The sequence below is a fragment of the Typopeltis vanoorti genome, chromosome 5, assembly GCF_054136105.1.
Source record: "Typopeltis vanoorti isolate ZY-2024b chromosome 5, IOZ_Tvanoo_1.0, whole genome shotgun sequence".
NCBI classification, from domain to species: domain Eukaryota; kingdom Metazoa; phylum Arthropoda; class Arachnida; order Uropygi; family Thelyphonidae; genus Typopeltis; species Typopeltis vanoorti.
Genome location: NC_143553.1, coordinates 82,195,179 through 82,219,442, shown reverse-complemented (window position 1 = coordinate 82,219,442; position 24,264 = coordinate 82,195,179). Strand labels below are relative to the sequence as shown.

The window sequence follows — 24,264 nt, the reverse complement described above, 5'->3', positions numbered from 1 at the left end:
TTCTAAAATTGCACAATAGCTGGCTGCAGCTGAAGATCTAGTATGCACATGGACTTCATAATGCAGAAGATGATAGACTTTTTTCCACTTTTCTCAGCATGTCTTGAAACTGTATATATTTGCCCTTCTGAATTGAACCTGAGAACACTACTCAGATATTAGTGGATTTCAGTTACATCTCACATGCAATATCAAAACTTTCTGCTTATGTTATGTTAAGCCATCAAGCTGTATATAAATGCCTTACCTCAGACCAGTGATTGTATATGTTGCTGTGGCACATGCAAATAGGTGCTGATATTTTCTTGAAAATTCAAAGAATTGCACTGTACTTTGTGCAAAACTACACAAAATCATTAAGCTCAAGTTTTTCAGCATGATGCTTAACAAAAACAAGAAAAAACAATCTTTTTTATATATAAACATTTCATGCAATTAATTTCATAACTTATTAAACCAAATTATATAAATATCTTTCTAAGACTTCTTGTTTTAGAAAACATACAAATCGTTATGAACATAAATAAACTAATAAAACATAAAATTAACCTGAATTACTCAACTATATTTATTTTAGTGTATAATTATTTTTATTATTATTATTATATGGGTATCTCCATAGAGGCAGATGACTCATCACGAGAGACCTGCACTATCCTTTATACACACAATGCCTATCATGCCTTTTCTTAAACGTATTCACTAACAGGGTACTCACAACTACTTCTGGTGATTTATTCCACTCGTTCACCACTCTCCAATCAAAAAAGTCTAGTCCACATACCCTTACTAACTACACTCTTACACAACTTCCATGGGTTATCCCTAGTTTTCTCTCTCTACTCATCATATATTGAAAAAATGTGTCGATCTTATAGAACCTGTTTAATATCTTATAAGTTTCTATCATGTCCTCTCTTTTCTGCCTATTAACTAAACTCTGTGACTCACACACCTTCAGTCTATCCTCATAGAGCACATTCCACAGCCCTGTCACCATCTTAGTTTAGTCACTCATTTTTGAATCCTCTCCACCACCTCCTGATCCCCAAGAAACTCGGGTGACCAAATTTATGCACATTAGTCAATAATCATAGCCTTATGAAGCACGATAATGACCTCCCTATCTTTACTTGTTGGTGTATTTTTCAACAATCAAGTAATTATTTGAGCTATTTTGACATTTGTAATATGCCCTCTGAAATTCAACTCTCTGTCCACCATTATCCCCAAGTCCCTAGCATCATCAATTTCTTGTAATTCAGTGCTATCATTATGATATACAGGATATAATTTTTTCACACCAAAGTGTATAACCTTATATTTTGTAACATTAAATAAATAACAGTTATTCTTCACTCACAATGCCAATTGATTTAAATTATCTGGATATCTATATCAGCTTTATCAGTTATGTCCTCTCCAGTTTTGCATTATCAGCAAACAACTGAACATATTCCTTAAATCATTCCCTATATATTATTAATAAACAAATGAAAGAGTAGTGGTCCTAGTATAGAACCCTGTGACACTCCACTAGTCAATCTCATTTTCTTAGATTCTACTCCTCTACTATATACTACTCTCTTGTCTGTCAGCTACCCCCAATCCATGCCACCTACTTCATATCCATTCCCATTTATTCCAAGTTTTGTAATAATTTTTCCATGCAATATTCTGCTGTGCAAAGTCTATTAGTATCATGGTGTAGCCATTTGCCTTATCCAGTTCTGCTGTCACTTTGTTATAAAATGTGAATAAATTACTAAGACAAGATCTACCATTTACAAAGCCATATTACCTATAATAGAGTATTATATTCTTATTTACTTGTTGCTGGATTTTACCTATAACCAACTTTTACAGTACTTTAACTACTCCTGAGATATTGGTCTGTAATTTGCTGCTTCAGTCTTGGAGCCACCACCATTATGTAATGGAACTACCTTACCCTTTTTCCACTCCCTTGGAACCTTTCCAGAGACTTAAATTAATCAACTTTCAGAAGCACTGCTTGCTATTTCTTTAGCACATTTGTGTAGTACACAAGCCTACATGCCATATGGTCTAGTTTTCTCTCATTTCTTGAAATAAATGCTTATATATATATATATATATATATATATATATATATATATATATATATATATATATATATATATATATATATATATATATAATGCTTTTTAGTCAAAATTTTAAGATTTTCAAACTTTTTTGCCTGTGCGTGTGTGCATGCACACACACACACATACTATATAAGTTAACTTCTCAAAGATTGGCTGATTTTAATCTAATATTCTTGTTGCTGATTTCTCTTAAGTCTTGGAGCCACCACCATTATGTAATGGAACTACCTTACCCTCTTTCCACTCCCTTGGAACCTTTCCAGAGACTTAAATTAATCAACTTTCAGAAGCACTGCTTGCTATTTCTTTAGCACATTTGTGTAGTACACAAGCCTACATGCCATATGGTCTAGTTTTCTCTCATTCCTTGAAATAAATGCTTATATATATATATATATATATATATATATATATATATATATATATATATATATATATATATATATATAATGCTTTTTAATCAAAATTTTAAGATTTTCAAACTTTTTTGCCTGTGCGTGTGTGCATGCACACACACACACACACACATACTATATAAGTTAACTTCTCAAAGATTGGCTGATTTTAATCTAATATTCTTGTTGCTGATTTCTCTTAAGATATATTTTTTCAGATCCTAAGTATTTACATAATTGTTAATTTCTTGGTCAACATGTAATAAAATTGTTAACTCACAAATGATAGCTTCCCTTCATTTTCTTCATTTTCTTAAAATCATTGGATTTGTGAAATTATGTGCTTAGAATAGCATATGGAGTACAAAGCTATTAGAACATTTCTTATAGTAAAATGATTAAATTATTAAATCAGTGTTAGAACAACTGTTATATTTTAAATATATTAATACTGAAACATAATTTTACTTTAAGCTCTAATATCTCAGGATAGTTGTGTTTTTGAGATGTTATACTTTTATTATTGCAAAACTTTTATGAACCATATTATAATAAAGGATGTACTTAATCATATTTCCTGTTTCATATAATATATATTTATGATATATCTGATACCTTCTTTCAATAGGGATATCAATTATTATAGGTAAAAACATAGCTGTTTTGTATTAAAACATTATGTTTTAATACAAATATATTAAAATTCAACTGTTCTGCATTTTTTGCATCATTATCAGCTAATTTAATCATTAACTGTGGGTGGAAGAGAAAGATAGGTGGTGTTAAAACAACCACATTGCTGTTATTGTAGAAGTTATTCTTTTTAAAATGAACTTATTCATTTTCATTCATCAGATTATATTTTGATCTGAATTTAAAAATTTCTGAGAATTCATATTTGATGCTCTCAAGTACCTCTTTTATTTATATTAATTTGTGCCATGATTGTCAAATGAAATGAAATGCATTTTTCTCAGGGATCTGTGCATGCATGATGAAAGCAGGGAAAGTTTCCAAAAAATTGTACTACTGTATAATAAAATAACTAGTGTGTGTGGGGGGGGGTGTATATAGTTAAATTAATTTGCTATCTAAACAATTGTATACATAGTATAATTCACTAAATATTAATATTTTTGTCTTTATTAAATATCAGTGCAAGCTAAGCATCTATGGTATATTCAAAGTGTTGCTTATCTCGTTCTGAATTGTCATACTATGTGTATATACATAAGATATTTGTATATATACAGTCATTATAATAATGCTGACTCTTTCATAGCTGCTCTCTCTAATTGATTAGTTAGTTCTTGACTAACATTTTTTTTTAAATTTAATATAAAGTAGCCATTACTTTACATAAAATTCCAATCTGGAATTGGAATCATGCATCTTCTGTCACAAGTATAATGGACTCTACTTGATGTAATTGATTTAAAAAAAAAGGAAAAAAGAAACCTTGGCCTGAGATTTCTTATTTGGTTACTCTTTCATATTTTTGCCTTTATTAAAGATGTGTTATTGTCATTATTTCATTTAATGAATCTTATTCCACTTATATGTATTACTAAAAAAGTTCTTTACATTTCTATTATGTTTTCCACTATTACGTAATATATTCATGGAACCCAAAGTGTATTATGAATAGTTAATACTTTTTTATTTATCATAGTATTTTTCATCAGTATTTAAATTTAGCTCTCATTCCTGAAGTAGAGTTACCTGGAATGCTTAGTACTATCACAATGCTTCCTAACAGAAATATGATATGATTGAACGCTTTTATGCTAGGTTTGTCCCTTCTAGGATTATCTGTTTTAGGCTAATGTGGTGCTGAAGCACCACAGTAGCTTAAAAAATATATATATATATATATATATATACACATACAGTATATAAAAGATTATTTACAATTTTTTAGTTGTAACTAATATAACATTGTGTTAAGTCTCCTGTCTTATTTTCTTTACAGCTTGTGTGTTCATAAAGCAAAGAATTAGTGAAATGTTAACTCTAAAGAGAGAACAAATGTGTTTTTGTTCTCTCTTTAGAGTAAGTTGGTTTGTGTGGAAAAAAAAAAAACATGAAAGTTAGTAACATTGTATTAAACATTCCAAAAAGTCATCTTCATTATATGCCTGTTTGCTAAAAGTAAAATTTCACTTTTGATGTAAGCATTTTGTAAATATCAAATTGTTACTGCTACTTTAGTAGAAAACTTCAGTATGTTTTTTTTCAGGTTAATATATAGAGGAATTCCTGTTTTTTTGATATCATTGAAAGTATATAACTGAATTCATTATCTTCTTACAAAAAGTTATAAATATATTTTACCTTTTTTTCTTCTACTCCCTTTTCAGACCAAAAAAAAATTTCCATCTTACTGAAATCATCAGTTACTGATTAACTGCATCTGCTGTTTTGACTTTTCAAGTAATAAAGATCTTAAAATAGGAATTATTTTATATTTGCATGAAAATTAAAAGTTGAAAATAATTTTAATGACTAGTTCAGTGGAATGGAAACAGCAGATAGCTAGCAGTGCTTTGGTCACTTGAATGGAATACAAAGTAATATTTAAATTTTTTAGTCTAATTCAGAGATTTTCAAACTTTTTCAGCTATCTCCTTCTCTTCCTTACAGTGTTGTGCTAAGTTTCACATTCTCCTTTTCCCCTTAATAAATAAATAAATATATGAATAAAAATTATTGTAGGCTGCTAAAAGAGTTTTTGTCAGAACTGTAGTATAGTTTTCAGATACTGGTAAATATGACTTGTAACGTTCTCTTTCAAAAAAATGCATGCGGATCGGTAATTTCAAAACAAAATCATCAAATTCCTGTATGTACTCTCGAGAGATGTATAAGATACTATAATAGTACACAACATATCACCAATTTTTCCTTCAAATCAGTTCAGCGATTTCAGCACAGTAGCACTTATACTTTGGTCTTCTGGGGCATCTTTTGACTTCTCGGTCAACCTAGTTCTTGGTCTCTCTCTCTGAGTTTTTTTTTTTTTTTTTTCCTTGCCATCAAACACCTGTTTTGCTAAACTTTCCTTTCCTTTCCCATTCTGTTTAAGTAACAATTCCACAATAGATTAGCTCTATTCACTCATTCTTGGATGCTAACAATGTCGTGTTCCTTACCAATATCTTCATTTTTCATATAATTCTGTTATTGATGCCATCTATTTGCTGTCTTGATTTTTCTTAGAACTCTCATATTTGTGGTTTCTAGTCTTTGATCAGCTGTTTTATTTCTAACCCAACTCTAAGATCCACAAGTTAAAATTTGTTTCAACACTGTCTTGTATGTTTGACTTAGTGTTTTGTCTAATTTCTCTTATTCCATATAAATTTATTAATTTCTCTCCCTACCACACCAGCTTTGCTTTTTTTGTTGTCTCTTTCCATTATTTAATTTACCATCTGCACTTTAGGCACTGATTTAGGCATAAAAATTATGCTTAAACCGCTGAAATATTTTATATTTTATTACTTTTTTTGTAATTCTTCATCGAGAATTTTTTTTGAAGATTTTTGTGCCAAATTTGTTTAGTTATTTAGTGTAGTTAAAGAAACTTGGACTGTGTTGTTTTTAATTATAACAGTTTGATTGTTGTGATTTTGATATCAAGTTTAATGTCACATTTGTCTTGCACCTGATTTTACATCACACTATCTTCCTTCAGTTTTAACCTGCTGACTTGAACTTAATTAGTCTGTACAAACAATGCTTTATGTGTCTCATATAATTGTAGTATTTTGGAAAGCTTTTTTTCTGGGCAGATTGATATCTGCTTTTTTTCAAGCTTTACAAAACAAATACAGATCCTTGTTATATTCTTAACCCATTATTGATTTCTCAGCCATTTGGTATAAAGTGAAATCTGATTCTTACAACACATATTTGGCTGGACAACCCAAATTAACAACAGATCCTTGTTATATTCTTAACCCATTATTGATTTCTCAGCCATTTGGTATAAAGTGAAATCTGATTCTTACAATAACATATTTGGCTGGACAACCCTGTTCAAATTAAAATGTGTATATATATTATTTTTCATTTTATTTATACAATCAAAACATAGCCAGAACAAGAGATATTATTAGAATAGTTTGACCAGTGCTGCAGTTCAATTCAGATTCTGCCCGAGAACCTAAGAGAACTAGTAGTAGATACTTAGATGTTGATTATCGCTCATGCTAATGTTTAGTAGAGAAAACACATGTCTAGAGATAATAATTACTAATTAAATTTATTTAGCTATTAAATTAAAATGCCAATATCTCTCCTTTGTCACAAGGCATCTTCATGGGCATAAAGAAATATGCTAAGCCTATGTATGCAAGCAGGAAGGCAAACACAGACTGAGTATGAGATGCGGGATCCTGCAGTCTTGACTGATGTCCTCATTAAGTTGGATTAATGGAATCTTGCTGAAGATCACCCAGATCAACACAGAATCAATAGAACTCTGTTCATCTCTCATATGCAACCCCACCTCTTCACAAAAATTTCTATCCCCTACATCTGAGGTACCTCAGAAAAAGTATGTTAAAACTCATACTTCAGTTCTTGCTTGTCAGGCTTGATCCTCAAAGATAATACTATTGATATTATGGTCAGTTTTGATAAACAGCTTCTCTCTTCACTGATTATCCCTAAAAGGAATCTCAAAACTTATTCACTCCCCCCAACATAGCAGCCTTGTTCAGTTTTACCATATGGGATTATCTTCCCTCTCCTACTACACACACACACACACACACATCAATCTTTTTATGGAACATTTTCAATATATAGCCCTAAACTCTTCCCCTCTTAAGCCCACATTTGATCACTTGATCAAATGTAATTTGATTCCATTTGATCACTTTGCTGGGATATATTGAAAATGTTTTTAGCACACCTCAACAGCCAACACCTGAGGATCTGTTTTATCATTAATAAGGAAAACAATAACTGTCTGCTCTTCCTTGACATTTTGGTCACCTGACTAACCAATGGATCCTTTTCTGTCTACAGAAAACCTGGAGGATACATCCACCATTATCACATCACTATTCCTCCTCCCAGCAATATCAAAACCTTAGCAAATCAAGCTAGAACTATTTTCTCTGACCACACTTGTCTCTCAACAGAAATTAATCACATCTAGGACACTTTTAGCCAATGGCTTCCCTCCTCTACAAAATCGACAGAACTCAACTCTATTACTCCCCTTCCCCCTGCTATGACCACTACCATTCCTTGCATCCATAGCACCTCAAAAAAATGAATTTCACATGTTCTAAAAAAGGTACGATGTACAGACCTCATTCAAGCCATACTAAAAATTAGCTACCCTTATCTGCTCACCAAATGATCCTCCCCATCATCTAGACCAGGGGTCGCCAAACTTCTTTGACCATCGATCCTTCAAGAGTTTCTTGACTTTTTATCGACCCCCCCCCCCTCTATTTTTCTATTATGTAATTATAATAGGACAAGCAAAAAGACGCTTATGTGAGTTTTTAGATTGTTTATTTTATAGTTAGTGTTTATTGTATGTATAATATAGTATATATTATTATATTACTATTACTACTACTATTACTATCACTAGTAATATAACTGGTATTACTAGTGATATTAATATACTGGTATTAATAAACTACTGGTATTAATATCACTGGTATTACTACCAATCCTGCTCAACTCTTCAACATAGAGAAGTTTAGTTCGTGAATGAATAACGATTGAATTATAATATGTATGTTGATGAATTTTAGAACATTAACGCTCACTTGTATGTCGATGCGCAAAAAATAAGACTGGGATCGAATACATGTAAGTATAAGTAAATAAGAACTGCGCCGGCTGGGTGGGAACCACATCATCCATTTATTGGTAAATACATCTTTTTGGCCTACTTGATTGGCCTCCATAACTATTTTCATGACCTTGCTCCATCTTACAGGTCCTATTCATGACACTGATCCCACGATTCACTCTTAATTGCGTAGTTGTCATTCAGGATGGAGGTAATTCAAGTTAACCAAATTAAATATTACCCATACAATGATGTCTTATATTTTTCTGTCGACCCCTGAGGGTCGATATCGACCACTGATCTAGATCATCTGGATGTAGCATCCTTACCTCCTGCAAACTATTTTACTTTGGATAAATGGGAACAACAACTAATGTCCATGTGGAGAAACACAGAAACTATGTGCATTATCTGCACTACAGCTATTCTGGAGTAGCAGACCATGCTATGGTCATGGGATCTGGTGGTACAAAATCCACTACACCATTGCAACATTTGTGAAATCTGAACAAATTTGGCTTCCTCACTTGACTAAAAATCTGCAGCCATTATCTTGAAGCCTTCGGCAAGATTCCATTACTGCACTCATAGAGGATTAAGATCCTCCCTCTCACACTCAGGCTCTGTTTGCTTTCCTGCCTGTTTGCATGAGCTTAGCATATTCCTTTGTGCGCATGAAGATCTTGGTGATCAGGGCAAAATATTGGTGTAATAATTTATTAAATAAACAAACTTAGTAATTATTATCTCTAGACATAGGTTTTATCCTTTAAATATAAACATAAGTAAGAATTGTCAGTCAGGCACCATTGTAAAATATGGATGTTCCAAGTAATGCTGTTTTTTGCAAATTATATGCGATGTTTCTTTGGAATTGCACCAATAATAATAGGACTGATCTTGATCTGTTTCAGCTGTAACTGACCAATTTTGATTGAGAGTTTGTATTTTTTTTTTTTTTTTTCAAGTTTATTGTTGTCATGGTTCTGTGATATCAATAATCTAAACTCACCAATGTTTAATAACTGTAATATGACATTTTTTTATTTGCATAAATACCAATGAATTATCTTGGCCACCTGATCACAGCAGTATTTGTAATAAATTTGTGTGATTTTGCTGCAGCCACTGATCAAGTGCTCTACAGTTTCATTTTTCTTCTTGCATAATCAGCATTTATTATTACTGATGTTCTCAATTTTTCCTTGATTACATTAGTTTGTAATGCCTGTTCTTGAGTAGTTACAATAAAATCTTCATTTTCTTTTTTGAGATATCCCTACTGTTGCTATTATGCACATTTCTTCAGTATCTCACAAATGTTAACCATGTAAGAATTTATTTTACAGCATTCAGTTAGATCAGGGATTCTCAACCTATGGTACGCATACCACTGGTGATACGTGAGCCACTGCCTTATTGGTACATCTAATAATTTGAATTAAATATAGTGGTACGCCACTGGAAAAGGTTGAGAACCCCTGAGTTAGATTATTTTGCTGTTCTTTCTTGTAATGAAATTTATTTTCTGTTGCTTTTAGAAGACTTTCTTGTGAAACAGCTTGGAGCATTTGCTCAGTGCTATTGTCGATGCAATTTTTTAAACTATTTTCTTCTTCAACAATTTATCTCACTTGTAGTAGACTCTCTTTCCCAGTCTATTTTTCTTGATAGATACAGTTGGTCAAAATCACTTGCTAGATGTAATTTGATGCATAGTCATTAATTTTTGAGTTTTAAAGTCCAATTTGTTCAAGTCTTCTTTTGTTCTACTGTGCCAGCTATGTATCAGATAACTGCTATAGCTCAAGAGTTATTACTTAAATTGTCTTCAGTCCATTAAGTTTTGTTTTCAGATGATTCCTGACTTAATGTATTCAGTTGTTACTTGTTTAATGTTCAAGTGGAGAATATCACTGACTTCTAATATTCATAGGTGTTTATGGTATTTGTTGAAATTGCTTCTGTACATGTAAAAATTTTTATCACTGGGTTACAAAGTATATCATACTTGACAAGAAAGATATTCTTTAATCCTTTACCCAAGTGCAAGCAAACAAATTATGTGTGTGAAGTATCTTCATGACTAATCTATTTTGTATATAGGCTGTTGACTTCACATGAAATGCCTCGGCATCCCTTAATGCAAAACCATGTGGGAAGGGCTATTATTCAGATAGCTTCAACTTTTAATGAGGCCTCATCAGTGGAAGCCAGACCCAGGAACATAAAATTAAATCAATGCAGAAATCATATATTTTCTCTATCATCATCAAGTCTTTCCGTGCCTACTAAGGCCTCAATGCTGGTTTTCCATCTGCCCCTGTCCCTCGCAGCTGCTCTTGCTTCTGTCCAACTCGCCCATCTTGCCTCCTTCATTTCGGATTCAATCATTCTTATCCAAGTTAATTTTGGACGACCTCCAGAGTGTCTTCCTTCTGGAGCCCAACTCAGTGCTACTTGGGGAATTCTATTTATCCCCATGCGAAGAACATCATCATCTTCTTTTTACTGCTTATATATTTTCTCTATACAAGCAGTAAAATGGTGTATCAGCATATTATTAAAATATGTTGAATCATAGATAGTCGTAAGCATTTGAGGCATTCGATGTGAAGTCAACAGTCTATATATACAAAATATTTTAGTCATGATGATACTTCACACACAGACTTTGTTTGCTTGCACTTGGGTAAAAGTTTTAACCACTCGGTTACAAACTATATCATACTTCACAATAAGTTATATTCTTGTTTTAATTCTTTACCCCAGCATTAGCAAACAAAGTTTCCATGTGAAGTATCTTCACAACTAGTTGTTAGTACTAATCGTTACAGGATACTGAGGCAATTGACGTGAGGTCAATAATCTGTAAATACAAGTGTTCTCACTCAAAGAGCATTTATTAAAATATTTTATTTTTGAGCCAGTTAATTGTATACCAAAATAGAAATAAAATAAAAAAATAATTGATAAGTATATTTTTCATAACAGCCCAAAGTTATATTGATACATCTATAGTGCACTGGTACTGTGTATGAGCTAATTTAGTTAACTAAATTAATTTTAAATAAAAATTTTATTACAAGGTCTTTTTTTAAGGAGCATTTTTAGTATTTTTCAGTTGCTGTGAACTAAATGAAACTTTTAAATGTGCCAGATTGTCCCTCTGGTCATAGTATTATTCTTATTTTCATCCATTTTACTCTATAGGCATAAAACAATAAAAAATATGTATGTGAAGATATTTCCTGAAAAGTTTGTTGCCTTACATAGTGAGATCACTTCCTAGATTGGTTTCAGCCAGTAATGAGGTTTTTATTATATCTCATTCATAAGAAGATGCTATGGAGTAACTCAGTATTGTTACACAAAAATCAACAGAATGAAACATACTAATCAGTAGGCAGTTGAATTCAGAAGTGTATGTGTGTGTTCTGGAAGAAGCAGCTTTAAGTGGGAACGAGCTAAATTGGAATTATTTGTTCATCCAGGTTTGTTAAGGGACTCTATTCTACCTTATTATTTTCTTTAAGTCTCTATCTTATCTCTTTATATCTCTGTATCCACTCTATACAAAATTATGTTAATGTAATTATTATTATGTACTTCTAACTATTCTTCCTTATCACTCTTTGGTATCTCTTTAATACTGCCTTCTGCACTTGCTGCCTTATTCTTTGAACACCATGTGTCCAGTAGTTTTCCTATTACATTCAAATTACCCTCGATTAATTAATATCTCTGCAGTCGTGTCTACTATCTATCCTTTCTCTTGGGTTTCCGCTAATAGGCTCTAATATTTTTTCGGAACAGTGCATCGAGAAATTAAGTATCAGGCGACACTCTATTAATATTCAAACAACAAATTTAATTCACATAAAACATTTTACACTAAAGTTTGCAGTAATAAAACAAAACATCTCAATTCAGACCTATATAAATCAATTTGCTAAATTCCCCCATTCACTCCTATACAAATTATGTCATATAAATAACATTCTCTCATTATAACACAAATTATTATGCTGAGCAATGGTACATATTACATAACTGTTAACTCTTGATTATCATCCACATAGACCAAATCTTTTACACACACAAATGCTCCTTCCTTTCTATGCTGGGAATATTCTATAGGCAATTTTTTTTTTTAATCAGTTGGCAAACAGTTATACTCTGACTTATTACACATACAAATTCCTGACAATTATTTACTTTCTAATCTTCAACTGTTTTTTTTTTTTTTTGGTCATTGCCTATTTAGGTCAGCCTCTACTTTACTTTACAGTACACTAATAAAAGTTCTCCGAAAAACTCAAGAAAATTGGATAAACAGATACACTCACTTTGGTGGCGACTACTCTCTATGGATATGGCTTCACACTGGAGTTCTGCTCCTTTTTCTTCCGTGTCAGGTTTTCTTTCCCTCTTTACGCCGCTGATAGATTTACTGACGCTTCTTGGGATGCTGTACTCGCCGCACTTCGGACGAAGATTATCGGCTTGTGGAATGCTTGCATGCGCGTTGGACTAACGGAGCAATTTCTTCCCTCGGACAACAGCTCCCGGTGAAGATTCATCAATTCGTCATCAAATATCAGCCTTGCCTGGCGGATCGGCTCCCGTCATCTTTCTTTTAGATCACTGGCATGATTTCTCCTGAAGTCACGTTCCCGATGATGTACATCTGATGGATAACTGCCAACGACTGACCGATGACCTCTGGATCACTGATGAAAATTTCTGGAACCAATCCTCGATCTTTTCGCCAACGCCTTTTATTCACTCACGAATCCTTGCACTGAGATATGGGACCCCCGAACATTTCGGTGAAAACCCTTGATCTCTTTCTCTGACTGACCTTTCCATTGTTTTTCTCCAACATTCCCTAAATCCTATTCATTCTGGCAGCGGACATTTGTTTGAAGCTTTTGTCGGTCCACCTAGCACTGACCTTGAGCGTTTCCATGTAGAATACACACACACAAAATTTGATGTCCTTATAAGGAGCCAAAATTACACTGTTTACTGGTGGCAAGGTATTGTCTTAATCCTACACCTTCTAGAATATTCCCTTACTTGGTAGAGCGCATATACAATTCCCATAGGGATTATTTACATTTAACAAACATATGTACAGGTTACAATTCTTACTGGGCTTTACCTATGTAAAAATTTATGTAAAAATGCTTAGTCATTACGGAGCTACATAAATATTTTTACAACATCTAGCTTCAGTAACCTAGTGTGACAAATGTATTTAACAGAGATGATACTTATGAAGAATACTGCTACAAACTGCTGTTGAAATTGGAAAGGATAGTCATTTTGTAGTATGATTACAGGGATGGCTGAATGATGGGAACTAGTGAGCTGTGTATAGAGAATGTTTTGCAGTGGCTTGAAAGAAAAAAAAGTTAAGTAGAAATGACTGAGTGTTACTGTTGTTTAATTTGCATATTGCCTTTATATTACAGTTCATGGTTTGAGGAAAGGTATTCAGTTATTTGCTAAATTGGAAGAGAGTAATCTTACATTATAAGAGGATTGAATAGATTGCTTATTCAGGTAGATGAATGGGAATGTCAGCTCAGTGTTAAGAGTAAAGTCATGTACTTTTGGCCTGGGGAGATGCAATAAGGTCTATTGTAGTGGAGGAACTTCTCTCCTTGAGGTGAAGGAGATGAGAAAGTTGGAAGGACAAATTAGTTCTTATGTTTAGTTGAAACATTTTTAATGAATTAAAATTGTATAGATAAAAAAGCATGGAAATGAATTAAAATTTTGCTTATGCATAACATCAGCATCGTGTTTATTTACATTCTTAGTGAAGTACTATGATATTTATTATTATTAACAGATATCTGATTACACAAAAGATGCCAAGTTATGGAAAGCCACACTAATCATTATATATCCACTACCTATCAAAACTTCTTAAACTCATTCACTGATGATGCACTCATAACTACCTTTAACACTCCATTCTACTCATTTGCCATTCACCACACAAAAATATGTAGTCATCCTTAATAACATATTTTAAGACAAACTTTTAAAATGAATTAAAGCATGTGTTTTAACTAGTGTATCTGAGTTTCGGCTTTTTTCTGTTCCTGGGACTCGACGTTTTTCCAACTCCTAAGAATTCCTGGGACTATACATTAACATACCTTGGAGTATACCTGGAGTACTTCATGTTCTTATCTTCCTGACTTGAAGCACTTTCTTGAAACATTTTATTACTTATTTCTTGAAACCGAGATAATACATTGTTGGTAAGTTGTTTAGAATCATAAAACCAAACAACTGTAAAAGAATAAATTACAAGAGGATGTGAACCAAACTGTAAAATTAAAAGCGAAGATTAAAAATATGTGGCATGATTAAAACCGAAAAGGAATAAATGATCTGGTGACATAATGAAACCTCCAAGAAAGAATTAATGAATAAAATCAAAATGATGTTACATTTAGCATCATTAATGAGTAAAAATATTATGTCAAAATATTTTTACTTATTAAAATCACAGGAAAGTCGGTGCATTTAAATACAGGTGCTCTTTAAGAAAATAAGCATTGCTATGTTGTATTGATTATTTACTATATTTTTTATAAAATGTGCCAACAGCTGCTAAAATGAATGGGCATGATTAAGGCAGAATACATTTTCAGCAAAGTGTTTGTCTAAATTTCTGCATCCTCATTTCATATGTCATTATAACCACAATATGTGATTTCCCCCTCCCCCTCTCAAAGTTATTCTGAATTCTTGCATTTGTAAGTCTACAGTATTCTAAATGTCAATTGATGAACATTTTCTAGGTATGTGAACTAATCCTAAATTTAAAATTTTTGCATCATTTGAATGAACAATAATACTGAAATATCTTATTTCCACTACCGGTCCACTCATTCAAAGTAAGACTAAAATGATGATCCAATTCTGTTAATTCCTTAAGTTTTGGTATTTGCTCTTATTTTTTATGTTCATAGCAACATTAAATTTAAGATATCTGACTGGTTCATTAGTAATACAGAATTCTGCTTTGAAATTTATTCATGTATAAAAGAATTCACAATTAATTATTTGAATTGATATTCTGTCTTCAGCAGCCAGTCTAAGTACAGTATCACTTAATTTTCTTGTTTTACAAAATTTTAAAATTGACTGATCAGCCTTAATTCTTTTTGAGCTACTTGAAGGCTCATATCTTTCTCATCCCTTCTAAAATGTTGAGTAATGCAAACAACTGCTTTCTATATATAAGTAGCCTAATCATGAATGTATACCATGCAAGCATTTGTTTGCTTATCTTTGGGTAAAAGAAGGAAAACGAGTATAATTTCTTGTGAAATAAGTATAATGTGATTAGAAAAGTAATAAAAAAATTTTCTTTGAGCATTTTAAAATGTTTCTTATAATCTTAGAATAAAATTCAAATGCTTTTATAAATGCTACTAGTACTTGAAAAATATCAGATACAGATATCAGATTTCGAGCTGTTATATAAGCTTAAGTAATTTGGGACAGCCATATATATAATATGTGAAATATTTCATTTTGGTTTAGCTTCTTCAGACTGACTTCTTTTCCATTTAATTCATTAGAATTTTGAAATGAAATGCAGTTGACTCTAACAAACTATTCCTGTGATCACTACATGTTTGTATTAGCAAGAATCAGCTGTATAAGAGCTGCAGCATGAAGTTAAAATTACAAACGAGAATATCCCCTACTTAGAATTGCTGCATTTCAAAACTTTAATAATCAAGTTTTGAGATTAATATATATATATATATATATATATATATATGCAAGTTGCAAATTAACTTATGATGTCAATATCTTTCACAAATACCTAGTTATGAGTGCATTTGTAAATGTTTAGTCTGCATACATTGTTATATTTTATTATTGCTTCAAATTGTTATATTTTAAAATAAAATACACTCTTGAGCTAAAACATTAACTACCCAGTAGTGGCAGTATTGTGGTATGGGGATTGTTCTCATGAACACATCTTAACTGCTAATTCTTACCTGAGGATTGTTTCAGACCAGGTATTACCTTGCATGGTGACAATGTGGCACAATTGATCTTGACTCCTCCAGCAAGATTCCCTGTCTCATAAGGCTCACATTGCACAAGCATGTATTGAAGGGCATATCCAACCTGGGATGGTGCATCCACTGGCAAAAATGAGCACCTTGCTTTGTTGATGACTTCTGGGACATTATTCTGTATAGTTGATTCAGAATACCTGGACACCTTCCATTGTTTAGTGGAGTCAATTTCAAAATGAAAACAAATTACTTTTGTTTTCTCAGCCAAAAGATGTTGAAAATTTATTTATCACTAGGTTAGACTATAATAGATTTAGTTTAATCCTTTATCCCAGTGAGAGCAAACAAAGTTTGCGCCTGAAAATATCTTCAGGACTAAATATAGTGTTGTACTATCTTATCCAGTAAGTAGTGCAACACCAAGGCAACTCGTGGCAAAGGTGGAGCAAGCTACCAGGCACTTCTAACCCAGTATCTCCCATAATGCAAAACACATTTCCTATGTGGATATGTATACTGTTATGCATTAAAGGGATTGGCCATCTACCCAGACTAGTTTCGACCTTTATTGAGGTCTCTTCAGTGGGAGCCAGGCCCAGAGCTGGAGATACCAGGCAGAAGCAGTAGCAAGTCATCTGTGCCTATGGGAGTTGCCAAAAGGTTTATCACCTTTTTTTTTTTTATTATGGTGTTATTATATGGTGTTATTATATTATGGTGTTATTATATTATTATATGGTGTTGCACTACTTACTGGATAAGATAGTACAACACTATATTTAGTCCTGAAGATATTTTCAGGCGCAAACTTTGTTTGCTCTCACTGGGATAAAGGATTAAACTAAATCTATTATAGTCTAACCTAGTGATAAATAAATTTTCAACATCTTTCTCTAAATCCAGAGTAATTTTTAAAAAAAGGTGATAAACCTTTTGGCAACTCCCATAGGCACAGATGACTTGCTACTGCTTCTGCCTGGTATCTCCAGCTCTGGGCCTGGCTCCCACTGAAGAGACCTCAATAAAGGTCGAAACTAGTCTGGGTAGATGGCCAATCCCTTTAATGCATAACAGTATACATATCCACATAGGAAATGTGTTTTGCATTATGGGAGATACTGGGTTAGAAGTGCCTGGTAGCTTGCTCCACCTTTGCCACGAGTTGCCTTGGTGTTGCACTACTTACTGGATAAGATAGTACAACACTATATTTAGTCCTGAAGATATTTTCAGGCGCAAACTTTGTTTGCTCTCACTGGGATAAAGGATTAAACTAAATCTATTATCAGCCAAAAGATGCTCACCACGTTACTAAGTCAGTGGTCATAATGTTTTGGCTCTTGGGTGTATAACATATGACATTTTTGCCATATCACATCACTTGCTCAAAATAGTGCAGTAGAATAATATGAATTTTTATTGAATAGTTTATAACTATTTTATAATATGATTTAGAATATTTATAGAACTAATAGTTCATTTTTTCATGAAATTATTCCTTCAGTTAATTTCTTAAACTCAGGCCATTGGTTAATTACTTCATGAAAATAAGGTTTTCTTTTTAATCTGTTTAATTTGCTCTAGTGAATTTGATTTCAAACATTTAAAAGAGATTTTCTTATGTCTTCAGTTTTTAGTTACATTTTACTCACTGCTTAAGGACTTATGCAGTGAGAAAAAATGAAGTAATATACAGTCTTTACTAAAATTAGTTAAGTTATTTTAATACTGGTCTCAGAAGAGTAGATTAAACTAGAGAACAGGTTCCCTGGGTGTGAATTCTACCACTTTTTGTTTGTTGTTATTGTTCTTTGATTTTAATTGTTACATTTCTCTACTTATTATTACTATTTTTAAAAACTACATAAAATATTGTGAATAACTACCCAGAAATTGATTCATTTAAAAATAGGTTTAACATTACTTTACTAAAGAATCTGCATTAGCTGCAAATTCTTTAGAATCTGATGATCTTGAAATCACATAAAGTAAAAGATATTATTAGCAATAATCAAACTGTAAAAAAATTATATTCTTCTCTACAAAAGGATTTTATAATACAGGATTAGTTTTATTTAGTTAATTTATTTGAAAGATTAATGATGCCAGTGTGTCTCATGTCTTTGGTATATTATTATCATTATTATTACAATAATCTGCATGAAGTGAGAGAAGTAACTGTTTACACTCCCCCACATTCACAACACATTCTGGCAATGCATTCCACTTGCCTATCACTCTCCATGTAAAAAATCTACTCCTACCCTTCTTCATCACATCTTTACACAGCTTCTAAACATGGCCTCTTGTTATAATTCCCCCTCCCCTGTATAAATCTGGTAATATCCTCTCAATAACTTGTCTTAACGTCTCTATCATATCAGCTCTTTTCCTTCTATTCACCAAACCCTGCAATCTACATTTCCTCAACCTCTACATAATCATCATTCCAGTGTTCTGATATTACTTTCATCATTTGTCTCTGAACCCTCTATTGTTTCCACATCACAATGAAAACTAGGTGACAAATTTGGGCACAGTGGTCCATGTGTAGTCTGACAAATACCTTATACAGAGGTATCAGTGTTATCCTTATTTGTCAGTGTGTTTCTTATCATAGCAGTAGTATGGGCTTTGCAAAATAATATGCATTTGGAACTTGCATCAGTTTCAACCATCACTCCAAGATCCTGAATCTCGTTCACTTCCTGAAACACACTTCCATCAATACAGTACACATCTTATATCTCTGCACTCCAAAATGCAGAGATATAAGATGTGTATTGCATTGCATTCATTAATACTAAAACTACAGTCCCACTCATTTATGCAAGCTAAAAGTCTATTGAAATATCTTCCTAAAGGGAATTAACATCAGCAATAATGTTCCTTATAATTCTTCCCAACTCTCATTATAGGAAACAATTAAAGATCCCCATGAAATATCATTTAGAAATAAGTTAAACAGTAGAGGCTCAAAAACAGATTCCTTAAGCATTCCACTGGTCACCTTCCTCTTCTGAGACATTGCACGAACAGCTTGCTGGTATTAACAGAGCCATTCAGTCAATCTAACCAATCTGTTATCCAATCTCATCTTTTGCAGCTTATAATGAAATAACTTGTTGGGTAATCTACCAAATGCCTTTGTAAAATCCCTTATCCAACACATTCAGTACTTTATTATAATTAATATAAAATGCAGTGCTGAGTTCTTTAGGTTAAATAATTTGTTCATTTTCATGATTTGTTAGAAATTAAATGACAAATTTATCCTTAATTTAACTTAATAAATGACAGTTTATTATAAATACAACAATAAAATTATTGTATTTATAAGCTTGTCAGTTAATATGTTAAAATAACTGAACTACATGTTGAATTTTACTTACACTCCTGCTAATAAAACTTTAGATATACTTTTTTAGTACTACAAATAAAATCAGTTCATTAATCGTGGTTTTCCAACTGTCAACATTTTAACTTACTTTAATATAGAAAATATATAGCAGACACATATACATATACACTGTATGTTTTAAAATGGTTACCAACTATTTGGACACTTCCACATGTAGTGGTGGTGCTATTTTTATCTGAGTTACAAAGGGAACAACTTAATTTTAATTATATGAATTCTGATTTGTATAAGAAATTAATTTCAAATTACTTTGGACAGAGGTAGCTAGACCTATTTAAAACATTAAGAAAATTGCTTATTATGCACTTGAAATAAAATAAAAAAAAGTATGCGTTAATCAGTTGATAAACAAGTATACCATTCAAATATTTTGTCCATCGGTGTGAAATATTTCATGTTCCTTAAAATATTTCTGATGTTTCATTAACTCTGTAATTTTGTTTTAGTGCAGATTAAGTAATGATTTTTGTTTCATTAGTTTTTCAAAAAAAAAAAAAAACTGTTTGGCTTAATTATGAGGGAATCTGTGGATATTCAGAACCTTGAAGCAAAAGATATTTTGCTTATTTATTTATTTATTTTATCATCACAAACAATAGGCATTTGATTGATTTTAAGCTACATCAGCATTTTCCAATTAACTGTAAAAAGTTAAGCACTTGAATAAAACTTTTCAGTAGTTTTATTTTAGGAAAACATCATATTTTAAAGAACATGAATCTTAAAAATATGCTTTACTGTAATTAAATAAATATTTATGTTCATTATAAATAATTTGATGGAATCTGCAACTGTGTTTTGAGTAAATAATTTTTTAATCTTATTTGTTCAAAATTGAAAAATTAAATTTCTAAGAATCTTTTTTCCCACCTGAAAGTATGCAGAATAAGGTGCACATGTATCTAAGTGGAGCGATTATGAATAATTCAGATTAAGAAGGAATACAAACATCACATTTGATTTGAAAGCTATAAAAAATTATAGCTTTCACAGAATATAATGGAAAGTTTATTACATTATACACTTTTTACAAACAAAAGGTTAAAGAAACGTGTGGCCATTAGTCATCCTTAAGAGAAATGGTGACCTTAAAATCTCAAAGATTGGACTTGCTTACATTGGGACCTCATAATGCCTAGCTCCTTCTCTATAAATTTCATTTATACAAAACATTTTATTGGTACACTTCCTGTCATCATGCTGTCTGCTGGCGTTATTTGTGTTTTTACCTTAGTTTTGATATCTTCCCCTCCATCTCTCCCCCCCCCCTCTCTCTCTCTCTCCAGCTACTAACTTATAATTGAACTTTTAAAAAATGCCCTAATCTAGGCAGTTGCTTTGATTTCCAGCTGCAATTGTGAAATTGCAAGATTATGGATTGCCACATTTTCCCATTCCATTCACCTTGCATATTTCCTCTTCCAAATACACGAAGTATTTCACCTATCCACCTCCTAACATTGTCATGCAATCTGCAAGTAGTTTACAATAACCAGGAGGCAAGCTTGCCTTCTTGCAAAAAATGTTTTCACATGTATTTTACATTAGTATCATAACATAACCCTATTCTTCCTCTCTCACGCATGCACACACTCATCTATACTGCAATTTTATATTTCTACAATTTTTTTTGTCTAATATGTTACCTCATGGGAAACACAATTGGAACAACTTTAAGCTCCTCTGTGCTAAAGAAAATTGAATAATAGGATGCTAAACCAGGGAAAACAAATCCTGTTGACCTATCATTGTGAATATTATACATGATACATAAAGTAAGCATGCATTTACATTTATAACTTTATTTTAAAATTGCTCTCAGTTTGGTGTGCCAGTGTGCACTTTCTGCCATGAAAAATGCTCTGTTGTTTTTTTGTCTTTGTAGACAAGCATGCTAATAATTGTGCTTTGAAATTTATATTTGTATGTAATATGTAAATTAATTTTTATGAATTATTTAACAAACCATCAACAGATGTATCATTAATCCATTTGCTAACAGTTTTCTTTGATAGAAGAATTTTCAGAATTTCCTTTTTTCTCCTTCACTGGTTGTGAAATTGTCTATACTTTAATTTAGTAGTAGAACTTGTTACAAAAGTAACAAATTCTACTATTACCTAAGTCTTTTTGAACCTTTATTTAAAGGATTGTTTAACGAAACTAATGGTCAGTGATCTTGGGATACCAATAACCTTTTGAAATATTATATTTATTGCTTTCATTTTCTTTGAAGAAAATGTTTTGTCATACAGTAATATTTTGGCTTTCTAGGGACCATATACTTTTTTTTTTCCATCACAAGCAGTATAGGTGTAGAAAACAGTGCTCATTCCCATAAAGGGTAAATCTTAGAGCTATATATATATATATATAAAAGAATTATTGTAAGTACATTTTGTTTCTTATTTTTAATATTGGAGATTTTTCTAGTGACTTAGTTTGCTTTCATTTTCTTATTGTAATGGGTTCAGTTGTATTTTCTCCATATGCAACATCATTATATTGTAATTTTGGCTTTATCATTATAAACATTCTTTCCATTGCAGAATGAATGTTATTTTATTTTTTTTTGTTTTTGTAATGAAATATAAGTTGACATAATGAAAGAATTATAAAAACAGAGGAAAACTCACATAAAAAACTTGATTAACAAAGAATTTTTTGCATAAGTATCATAGGCATTGTCAGTGCAAGATCAAGAATGGCAATTAAACAATAACAGACGATTCTAAAAAAAAAAAAATGCCACCTAATTAGCTAATATAAGATAACTAAAAAAAAAAAGGTCCAGATTTTGACTATTCCTATCCTTAGTGAAAATAGTGAGTTTTAAAACTACAGAATATTTTTGTTGCCTTTTGCCCCATCAGAAAATCTCCATCTTTCTTGGTTCTCCTAAGGACAAGCTTAAGGATAGATAAATAAATAAAAGATACATAAAATAAATAAACAAATATATCACTGAACATCAAAACCATATCCACCTTATCAAACCTCACAAATCTAGTCTTTCACAACATGGAATCAAAAATGCTATCCTCAGGATCAAATGGCAAAATGCCAAGTTACTACATAGATCCACATATTAAACATGAACGGTTATATAAAGAAAGTGTTGAAGCTCTACTTCATATACCAAATCTTAATCGAAATGACTGTCTTACTATTCCAAAAGCGTGGGAAATTGTTATCCTCAATTGCATTCAATAATTTATCTGTTATTTTTTAATTTAATTTGAACATGTGAAACAGGAAGATCTGCTTTTATTTGCCCAGAAGAACACGTCTTATATTAAATATCATGAGCCTGAACAGTCTGGACTTGCAAAGCATGCTATTGACACTAAACATAAAGTTCATTGGAACAAGACAAGAGTCCTTTATAAAAGATGTTTCCTCATAGAACATCTTTATAAAGAAATGTGTGAAACTTTACTTCATTGTCCTAACTTAAACAGATCCAATGATTTACATCTATCCCCTTTGTGGGAGATAGTGCTTTTTAAATCTGCTAATCTTTCCTAACTTTATTTTGTGTGTGTGTGTGTATAATCCTATACCCAAGTGCATGGATTAATGTGAAGTAACTTCACAACTAGTCTACATATATTTATTTATTTATTTTTATCTTTTTTAGTTATCTCACATTAGCTACTCAGGTGTTGTTTTTTAGAATTGGCTTTTATTGTTTGATTGCCAATCTTGATCTTGTACTGATGATGCCTGTGATAATAGGTGATAATCTAGATGAATAAAGTTTTTGACATGCATTTTCCTCCATTTTTATAATTCTTTCATTTTTTTTTTTTTAAGTTTCATAAAATTTTAAAATGCTTCAAGCATTGATCAGCTGAATGATACTTGAAGGGAATTATTATTTGATGCCTACTAGCCTATAAGAGTATTTATATGACAGTAAATTCGTGTAAATGCACTAAACATGTTTCTCATAGATGGTGAGTGCACATATAATGAGTGATTTTGAGATATGTAGTATGATAGTTCAAATGGACATCCCACATTTTGTTTTGGCTGCAGTGAAATTTGGTAATAATAATAATTATAAAATGATTTATATAGTATTTCAGTCTTACAGTAATCTGTATCTGAACTTGCAAATTACTTCTCTTGACCATACCATGTAATCATGTCATTTGGTTTCCATTTCATGTGATAAGAAATATCCTGTATGTATGTTATATATTCTTAACTCAAACATGTATTTTGCATAATGAATATTGTTTTTTTTTAAATAGTCTTAAATTACAATGAAAGAACAGAATCTTGTTGCTGATGTGCCTATGAATTTTGTGATGGTTTTAGATAATGCCAATTTTTTTCTGTACAAACTGTATATTTGACATAAACTGTTGTTACTTCACTAGTTGAGTGTTTGTATATATACATTTGTTGTAATAAATTA

General features: G+C 31.7%; 1 protein-coding gene across 1 annotated transcript in view; it reads left to right on the top strand.

Moving 5' to 3' along the window:
- Positions 1-23,596, top strand: part of LOC150106600 (uncharacterized) — a 468,912-nt gene extending 445,316 nt beyond the window's left edge. Inside the window, exon 21 of the mRNA XM_090393439.1 lies at positions 23,479-23,596. Within this exon, the coding sequence (XP_090249565.1) occupies positions 23,479-23,596 (118 nt within the window). The remainder of the gene's footprint in view (positions 1-23,478) is intronic.
- The last annotated feature ends 668 nt before the right edge of the window (positions 23,597-24,264 follow it).